The following is a 10,091-nucleotide window of genomic DNA, read 5'->3' as shown; positions in this document are numbered from 1 at the left end:
ACCGCCCTCCACAACCTCTCGCTCCCCACCATGGCCGCAACCACGGCCAGGAGCGAGAGGTCTCCCCCTACCGCTGTACGGAGTGCCCGTCTCTCCCTGGCGAAGGCCGGCCACTCCCCCAGCACGTGCTCCGCGGAGTTGACCTCCGCGCAGCACTGATGGCACTCTGCCGTCGCCTCGGCTCCTACTTTCCGCAGGTACTCACCGAAGCACCCATGCCCGGTGAGAACCTGCGTGAGCCGGTAGGTCAGCCTGCCGTGCCGACAGTCCAGCCATCCATCAAGGACGGGCAGGACCGCGCCCACGGCTGCCGGGCGGCGCCGCTTTCAAACAGCTGGCGCCGCCACTTTTCGCGAGCGAGCCGCCGGCCCTGGCGCCTCAACCCTTCGACCGCGTCGTCCGGCAGGTCGGCCCCGTTCCGGCGGAGGCTCTGCAGACACCGATATACTTCGGCGTCAGCCTCTGCCTGGAAATCAAAGGGCACGACCCCCGCCAGGACGGTCGCCGCCTCGCGGGAGATGGTGCGGTACCCCCTCGCGATCCTGATGGCCATGCGGCGCTGAATACGCCGCAGTAGCTGCCGGCACCGCCGGCCGGCCATCAGGTCGCGGGCCCACACGGGTGACCCGTATAGGGCCATCGCCCGCACCACCCCCATGTAGAGGCGGCGTACCCTCTCCTCCGGCCCCCCGAGGTTGGGCATCAGACGACCCAACAGGGTCGCCACGCCCTCAATCCGGGGGACCAGGCGGTCGAAGTGTCTTTCGAAGCACCAGCGGCTGTCCAGGTCGAGGCCGAGATACTTCATTCGGCCCTCGACCCGGACACAGGCATCTCCCACACGGACCCAGGCCTGGGGGACCCGCCGCGTCAGAGGTAGTCCATGAAACATGACCACCTCCGTCTTTGGCGGCGAGATCTGTAACCCCAGGTCCCGGATCCGGGCGACGATGAGCGCCACCGCCACCTCCGCTGAACGACCTGCCTCCTTGAACGACCCAAACACCAGATGGTACGGCCAGGTACGTAACGTCACTAGCGCGTTGGACCGACAGAGAGCACCGATATCGCGGCACGCTCTACCGTACTCTCTCGCTCGCACCCTTCCCCCCATAGACCACCGAAATTTTTCGGCACGCGTTAACACCGACGGAGAGCACCGATACCGCGGCTCGCTCTATCGCTCTCACTCGCACGCCGTGACGTCACCTAATTCCCGGAATCCCGCGGCTACGAGATGGCTCATTATGGTAAGGCTTCCCGCAAGGGAAATTGTAAGCCGCCGGCCAAAACGTAGATTTAATAAATTATTTATGAAACTACATCTATTCTGAATTTATCTGTTACAAATATACAAATGTAAAGCAAGATATAAAAAGGAGTAAAACAAGAACATGTAAAAAGTAACATTAGTAAAATGTCCATTAACGATGCATTTAGAATAAATTGTCTTGTAGTTAAGTGAAAAAATATATACTTTTCCGTTTCATGTTTCATGACTTATATTTATCCCTTAACCTTAAACTGAAGCATCGGATATTTTTATTCTCATGAAATCATATAGATACACGTAATATGAATGGAATATATAACACTTCATTTGTGCTAATAATACTCATAATTCATGCTTTATCGGTAACGTCGAGTATTGACACTAAAATGGTAACAGGGCTACGTAGCCCTATGAACGTGGGACAGAAAGAAGCATTGGATGATAGGTCTATTCTATACGTAGTCGGTGGTTTTATTAAGTTAAAACATGGAATAAATGCCTTTTTTTCACCTTAGTTCCATTACCAACATGGGTGGGGGGGCGGAATTTGACAATTTTCACCGATCTTTATGAAACTTCCTTTCACAAAAGAATTTTTATCTCCGCAATTATTAAAGATACGAATTTCATATTGTTTTTCATAAAGTTATTTTTACAATGCAGTATTAAACATATTTTTGTTTTGTAAATTCGTTCCTGGTTCAAGTCTGAAAAATATATGTTCATATTTTGTGACTTTATTTCTTTAAAATCAGTTTTGTTTCAAATGGATTGTGGTGACTTTTTAAAGATGGAATGGTCGGAACAGGTGTACAAAGGTCGCCCTGTTTGGCGATTCAGGTAAGCCAATCGCTCGCGCCCGCGCTCGGTCGACAGCTCTCCCCCAGCATACTTGGAAAACCCCCTGTCCTTTGTATAATCACCGACGAAGTATAATATATCTTCCTTTTCTTAGGTGTCGATCGGACGATATTAATTAACTCGTACAGTAGAATATGGGATTACTGGTGTCCACATTACGGTCGTAGAAAAGGGCAACGAGTGAAAAAGAAAAAGGGATTAGTTCCTCGTATTAAGGGGATTAGTTCCTATCATATTTTAGAGACAATAAACGGATACGCATAGAAATCTATTTATGGCATCTACAATGCAATGAATTTCCATTAGAGAACAGGATTGCTTTTCTTGCTCCATTTGTTTCGATATTCTTTTGATTTTGATTCGGAATTCTTTTCATTTATAGTTTATTTACTAATTTAGAATTTACTTAGAATTTTTTTTATTAATTTTATAACCCTAAACTAGATATCTGAAAGGATGTTAATAAATGTATGCAAAATTTATGAATTTTAACATTTTTTAAACTTGCGAAAGTTTGTTTAATGGAAATAAGTAATAAATAAAACTTTCGTATCTTATTTAATTTGAAAGATACTAGCTTAACGTGAACATACTGCCAAGTAGTTTATTACTTCATTACTCACAATAAAGAAAATTATTGTAGATAAATCATGTGTAAATTAATTTATATGTAAAAATTTACATATTTCCAGAAGGTAATTGTTTGCACGTATTAAGATTCTTATATCGCGTTATTACATCAAAATGTAACAAAAAGGACATGAAAACGAATTAAGAAACATGTAAAAAGTTACATTACTTTTATAGATAATTTTCATATTTGTGAAGCTACATTCTAGTTATCTTTTATATATTGTCAACTTTGCGTGTTCTTGTAAATAATTGTTAACTTATATTATTAAGTTTGTAAAAAGAAACATGACTTATTATTTCTTGGATAGTTGGAAGTTCGTCAGTAATTACATTTATACGCGTGTGGCCAATGACGCCACAAATTCTCACAAGTGCTAGTTTCTAAATTCATTTCTATATATACATCAGAGCAGAGACCACCAGTTATAGTCCTACAGATAGTACGTATCGGTTTGGCTAGTGGTTCCGAGACGAAACGCGTCTCTCTTTTTCATCCTCCAACCCGTTCCTCTCCTTTCTTCCTGGACTATTCCACACACACTCTAAATGCATTAGGGCAGACGTAGGAGCAAGAACTCAAAGTAGCATTAGACCAGAGCTAACTTGGGACACAGGACATTACAAAGTAACATTGAATGAATGGTCTATACATTATGTAGAAGTACCTGGTTATGCAAAAGGAAACAGCATCCAGAAGATCTAAATTTCATACACTGTTGTAGATTCATATCTAAATTTTCTACAGTTAAGGAATAAATTACCCTGTAGATGTTACTTAATGCACTCTTACTTTTAATAAGGATTGTATTAGGTATCGACAATATTAATTGTAATTATTTTTATTTAAAATTAAAATACTTAATTGTATGCTTGTTACATTGTTATAACATAGTTAAAAAGTTATAATGGGTCAAATAAATGATATTATACAAGATAGAACACTTTGGTCTAGCAACATTATTATAATAAAAATACAAGTTGCATTTAACATATTATAATTCAATTTTTCTACTTACAAGACCTAGGTATATTCCATAAAATTAAATATTTGTAAAACAAAGAAGACAGACTCACAGTCTGTATTATTTATAGGCCTTAAAAAACCAATGTCATATTCTTTACAAATTCTGAAACTCACCTTTTTTTTAGTGTAAAAATGATTAGGCCTATTGGTACATGTTTTTACACTAATGTAACATTCAGTCTTATGGTAATCATTCATTGTTTTATAGTATTTGATACTTTATAAATGTATGCAAAAACTCCTGTAAATATAAATACATATACACTCTAATTAGAATATTGAAATAAATAAACTTGTAACAAAAATGTGATGTTTACATGGAGAAATCGTTGCTTTTTTCTATAATATGTTCAAATTCTGCAAAACTTAATGCACCATCATCATCTAAATCCGCTTCATCAAGTATGTACTGAAGAACTTGTTGCATATCCGTTTCATTCAATCTCTGAGGTGCAGTAAGTCTATCGACTACTTGTCTCAAATCTCCAATGCCAAGCATATCATCACCATCAAAATCTACATATCATATATTATTCCATCATTAATTCCCTTGTAAGATAAATCAACAAAAATATTATACAGTTCTGTATAAAAAATTACCAAATATTCTAAACGCATGTTCAGCCTTTACAGCTTTCGGAGCTGCATCACTAAAAACTGACATCATATCCAAGAAGTCTTCAAAAGTACAGTCTCCATCTTGACTAGAACTGAAAACTTTGCAAATCCTGTCTCCAAAAGGATTTACTTTTAATTCAGGATATTGTAAGATTTTTGACACAGGAAGTTTGGCATTTCTATTGTGACCAACTTTTTCTGGAGCAAGAGCCTTAAACTTTTGATGTGCACTGTCATGTAAAAGTAGTTTCTTAAAGTATATACTAATATTTACTTTATTACTATACTAACAGGTGTTTTAAACCAGGAAAATAGAAACAATTGAACAGTTAACAAATTTAAATATACAACTAGTTATAATGAACTTAATACACGGAAGTCTTAAACATAAATATTGTAACCATGTGTAGAACTTTAACTTCCTTTTCATAAATTTGATTTCTATAATTTCAAATATTCACATGCAGGTCACTGTGCAGTCCATTATACTGTAGGTCAGTTCTTAATAAAATAAATGTCCACTTAAAAATATGTATTACAATGACTAACTAGTCACATATTGCATAAATACTAGTTTTCAAATATTCTAAAAATAAACTATAGATGACATATATAGATCAACTTATTAAATAACAAAGCAAGGTACTTTGCGAAATTAAAATGTTGTTATTTATATGGAAATATTTGCATTGTACTTAAATTGCTAATTTAATATTGTACGGCAGAATGCATAGTCAGAAGCTCTGATTTTATGGCTTTACTAAGTTCCTTTGTAACTTGAACACACTAAATTTTTTTTAATTTGAAGTACCAATATCCAATAAAAGAAAATTATAAAAAATTAGAAGCATTGGTGGTTCTTTTTAAAAATTTACAAAAAATATCTACGAATTATAGTGAAGTAGGTTTTTGTAAAATGTAAAAAAAACCATGATCAAATATCGTATATAAAACAAGGAAATTAAAGTTTTCATAATTTTATTTGTACAACTACGTGTTTTACATAAAATTTGAAATAATATGTACTATAAATGAAACTTAATAATTAAGTCACTTTACTGACACTTAAGTGACAACAATTATGAAGGATTATAATAAAGATGTGTTAATATATACAACTTTTATTATATGTCATACTGCCCACATTATCAAAAATAACAAGAAACATCTTGATTTTTTTACTTTTAACATGTATGATTACAATAGCAACTATACCAAAATAATGATTTTATGAAGCATAACATTTCTATTTCAATTGGATTATGTACATACAAAAACACATGAAAGTATTTAATAAATACCACTTACTGTAAAACTTCTTTTTTCGTAAAATACGTCAAATCCTACAATGTAAAATAATTTTGAGTAGCGACGATATAAACATTATTTGACTACAATCGTATTAAATACCTGATAATCTTGTAGTTCTTCCTCAGTAAATTGACTTTTACCTATTCCCATATTTAACTATCTTCAATGTTGTTTGACGATTTTTAAACTACTTTATGACACTATATTTTCCTCAAAAATACGATATTTATAATGTTTTAAATGACATCCATACTTTAGCCAGTGTGTAGGGATACAACCACGGATTACTGAAAGTCTTGTATAAGTCTGTATGATCCATAGATAAATTCAAGTAGAACCCGTGTTTCCCTCCTTAACATTTAGTGCATACACGCATCACCATTGGCGCTGCGAATCGTCATCATTTTAGGCGGGAGTTGCCGATCCATAGTCATCCGTGGATACAACTGGTTACAACTGGATACAACATGCATCAACGAGAGGCAAAGAGGCGACACTCCGACCGACACCTTTGATGTTACTCTGAATGTGAATCACGATTCAAATAAGAATTCTTTACTAAGTAAGTGAATACTTAAGTAAATTCTTAAGTAAATTTTTATTTCCTGACTATGAATCTAGGCGGGACTTAAGAAAATGCTTAAGAATAAGAAGCGACTATGAATCCCGCCCAATGTGTCTCTTTACGTCACCTTAGCTTGTAATAATTAACAGTGTATTTATGTTATTACTTTCTACATATTACCAATAATGGATTCCTAAGTCTTTATATCAACCTTATAAAATTAACAAGTCAGAAATAATAAATATAATATAATTATAGCTTTTTAAAAAGAATGTATTGCAAATACATTATAGAAGTATACTAATAACAACGACGAGGTATAGAATAGACCTATCATCTTATGGAACTTCGTGTCTCATGTTTTGAAATACCAATCGTGTAAAAAGTCAGGGATTTTCGGCTGCCTCCTACGTTATGAGAACGGTGAATTTGTGAACTACGTTCAATCCATTCGAGCTCAACTAGTCTAACTTCTACAGTGTTGTCGAGTCTAAAGTACGCAATGTTGTCAGAACATAAGTGTTCGGTATGTCGGAAAATCATCGAAGGGACCATGGTCGTGAACGGATTCTCTTCCGTCCGTTCGCTGTAAAGTAGACGTATTAGAAAGAAGTTTTGGGTTCCAGTCCCGACGGACCTATTGGTTTTTTTTCGCGTACAAAGAAGTTATTGCGTTTAATATTGTTTTTATGAATATGTATATGTATTATTATGTACATCTGAGTAAATTATTCCATTATTCCATTGTTATTACAGCAGTTTAACAGAGACAACGAACGCATGTATATTTTCAAATGTTGGACTAAGAGTGTATTTTTATTCTATATTATTACATATAAGTGAGTAATATGTATCAAAAACGTAATCGAAACACAGATTTTTATTACACCACAAACATCGCATAAAAGATATTTCATTATATTGACATTTGTAATAATTATGGATGTTGCGGGGAAATCAATATTATTGACATTATGGAACATATAACGAAATATCACTGTAAAGCTTAAAAAAGTTTTAAAGTTCCATTTATATCATTGTCCTGTGAAAATGTTCATACTTCCAGCAGCATTCATATTCCAATCAAAGAATTTACAGAATAAGGACAAGGAATCTAAAGTAATTTTAAGTAGTTCCATACAGTTTTATCTTGAATAATTTTCTAAAACATTTAAAGTACTAGACATTTTTACACTTTGAATCTCATATTGATTTCTAAAATAATCCTAGTTCGATGTAATATAGAATGTAGTTTTATGAGATAGATTCAAAGTTCGCGGCTATTAGCTCGATATTGTTTTCAGTTTACAGTACTTTACCGATGATAATACCGATTGCCCAGGCTTCACCACGAAGAGGTTGCTGCAAGTGGAGATCCGTAAAGAAATTAACGGAATCCAGATTCCGTCAAGTTTAATTTTTGTCCTTTAAATCGTTTTACAAACGTATATAATCCAAATAGCACATGACGCCTTGAAGACGGCTTCAAGATGCCTTAGACCTAAAATAGTCGTAAAATGGGCGTAATATATTTAAATACACATTGCTTAATTATTAATATAAAGAACATTCTTTTGTATTGAAATATTATAATTACAATATCAAATGTTGATGGGTCGATATTCACTCCATTCAATACGAGTACTTTTTTCGATATCTAATACTTGGTATCGCAACTGTACACCCACGAGCAAACTCGGCTTCCGTTAGAGGAAAAAGTGGCGTAAGAAAAGAGCTTCCTACCATTTAGTAAAATTTATTTCAGGTACTGAAATAAATGTTAAACTGAATGTTAATTTGGCATAAATTTCAGTAATTGGCAATTTTCAGTATTTTAGTAGGCCCTTCGCCTACCTCACTTTTTCCCCTAGCGGAAGCCGAGTTTGCTCGTAAGGGTACATACCGATACAAAAAGTACTCGGTATAGAAACAAAAGTATCGAGTAATGTACTCGTATTTACTTGTATCAATTCATCCCTATTTGGAGGGCGATGAGGAGAAAGAATGCTGCACGCATGTAATGCTTCCACTACAGCCGTAAGAGAATTTTCTTTGGAGGGCGATGAGGAGAAAGAATGCTGCACGCATGTAATGCTTCCACTACAGCCGTAAGAGAATTTTCCACCACAGCCCCATTAGAAAGAGAAAAAGGGTACTCCACGTATTGTCCTCTCTCTCCAGTGCTGACTTCATCTCTACTATAAGACCGCGCAGTCTATTATATATGTCTATAGTCAACCTCCTGACCCCCTGGTGGTAAAGTACAGAAAACCGATTATACGAAGTTTTGTTCAATAATTTACGTAACCTTGGGTAGTTTTGTGTTGAAATGTGCGGAAATGTGTTCTGAACGTACCTAAGTGTAGTGACACAAACATTGTACGTGATAAAGCACAGATTAACAAATATCTTATGGTAACCTATGAAATCTGTTTATTCGTAGGTCAATTATTAATGTATTTGATTGGTTCTAGTGAATTAAATTAATTGTATTGTTTTAGTTCCTGAATACACTGTAATCTAGGTTAGCGGCCCATTTGTAAGGAGAGATCGTTTTACTATGGTTCAACAATATAAATCACCGGTGCGGGTGTATAAACATCCTTTTCCACTTGTGATGATGGTGCGTTTACTTATATTATTTTCTTATTTCTGTGATGATAATTAGTATCCATCTATAATTTTACCTAAATATTCTTTTTATTATTTATGAGGAATTCAATTTATATCCAATGAAACAAACTTGTGTGGTTGGGAAATAACTAAAGTAAGAACTAAAGTATTAGATTGTAATATAATAAATGTCCATTTCAATATTTGAGATTTTTTACCTAGATTGTGTCAAGAAATATAACTTTTGCCTGCAGTATGGCCTATATATAATTGAATGTCATGTGCTCTTTCGTTTTGTGTACCATTTGTTTGAAATATTTTTGGTTGTTCAATATTCTCTTTGCAATGGTACAATGAATATGCATGGAATTTGAGTCATTTTCCTTTATGTGTCTAAACTCAATCATTCTGCAGCCAAAACTGCTATATATTAACACTTGGCTAACCGAATCAGGAAATCTCTCAATCTGCGCTTCTTGCGTGATTGACTAAGTGGTAATATAGCTTTCGAGAAAGGTAGTGCTAGTAAATGTAATCTTCGTCATGGGGTAATTATTGAGAACATAGTTCTCAGCACAGATTTCAATGACCTTGAAATATGTTGTCAAGGCCATCATTCTGAACAACTTTGTATGTATGTATGTATGTATGTGTATATATATATATATATATATATATATATATATATATATATATATATATACACATATATATATATATACACTGAGCGTCAAAATTAAGGGACCACTAAAATTTGCCGAAAATATGGGTCATTTTCAAATGACTATATCTTCGCGAATAATAGTTATAAAAAATATTGTATACGACCATTTTGTAGCCTGAAATTTCTGGTTTTTGAATCGGGAATTGAAAAATTATTTTCACGTAGTATGTTCCATTTCTTTAAAGATGAAACGCAGCAAGCGAATGTTAAAAAATGTTGGTCAACTTTGAGAGGATGCGTGGGCCAAATAAAATTTTTTCTGGTAATCCCAATGGAACACTTTTAGAGAGCAAACTTTTTTCTTTAATTCTCTTTTTTTAATTTTGTTGTACAGTTTTTATTGGCTGAGTTATTCGTCATGACATGAGAAAAGGCACTTTCCACTTTGAGCGCCTGTAACTTGCGAACGCATGATCGTATGGGCTAACTCCAAAAGAATTTTGGAAAGCTGAGAGATTTCTCTTTAAAG

General features: G+C 35.6%; 1 protein-coding gene across 1 annotated transcript; it reads right to left on the bottom strand.

Moving 5' to 3' along the window:
* Positions 1-3,886: 3,886 nt before the first annotated feature.
* Positions 3,887-5,870, bottom strand: LOC107192004 (calcium and integrin-binding protein 1-like). Its single transcript, XM_015581176.1, has 5 exons — positions 5,820-5,870; positions 5,718-5,752; positions 4,392-4,639; positions 4,109-4,307; positions 3,887-4,032 (listed from the first exon to the last, which is right to left on the bottom strand). Exons 1-5 carry the CDS (start codon positions 5,868-5,870, stop codon positions 4,011-4,013), a joined length of 555 nt encoding a protein of 184 aa, XP_015436662.1. The 3' UTR covers positions 3,887-4,010.
* Between the last annotated feature and the right edge of the window lie 4,221 nt (positions 5,871-10,091).

The sequence above is a fragment of the Dufourea novaeangliae genome, unplaced genomic scaffold, assembly GCF_001272555.1.
Source record: "Dufourea novaeangliae isolate 0120121106 unplaced genomic scaffold, ASM127255v1 scaffold285, whole genome shotgun sequence".
Lineage (NCBI taxonomy): Eukaryota > Metazoa > Arthropoda > Insecta > Hymenoptera > Halictidae > Dufourea > Dufourea novaeangliae.
Note: the sequence above shows the minus strand (reverse complement) of the source record. Positions and strands in the feature narration are given on the sequence as shown.

Coding starts and splice junctions, on each gene's coding strand:
- LOC107192004 (XM_015581176.1), bottom strand. CDS start 5,870: ATGGGAATAGGTAAAAGTCAATTTACTGAGGAAGAACTACAAGATTAT. Junction 5,753..5,819: donor AAGAACTACAAGATTATCAG/GTATTTAATACG, acceptor TTTACATTGTAG/GATTTGACGTATTTTACGAA. Junction 4,640..5,717: donor ACGAAAAAAGAAGTTTTACA/GTAAGTGGTATT, acceptor TTTACATGACAG/TGCACATCAAAAGTTTAAGG.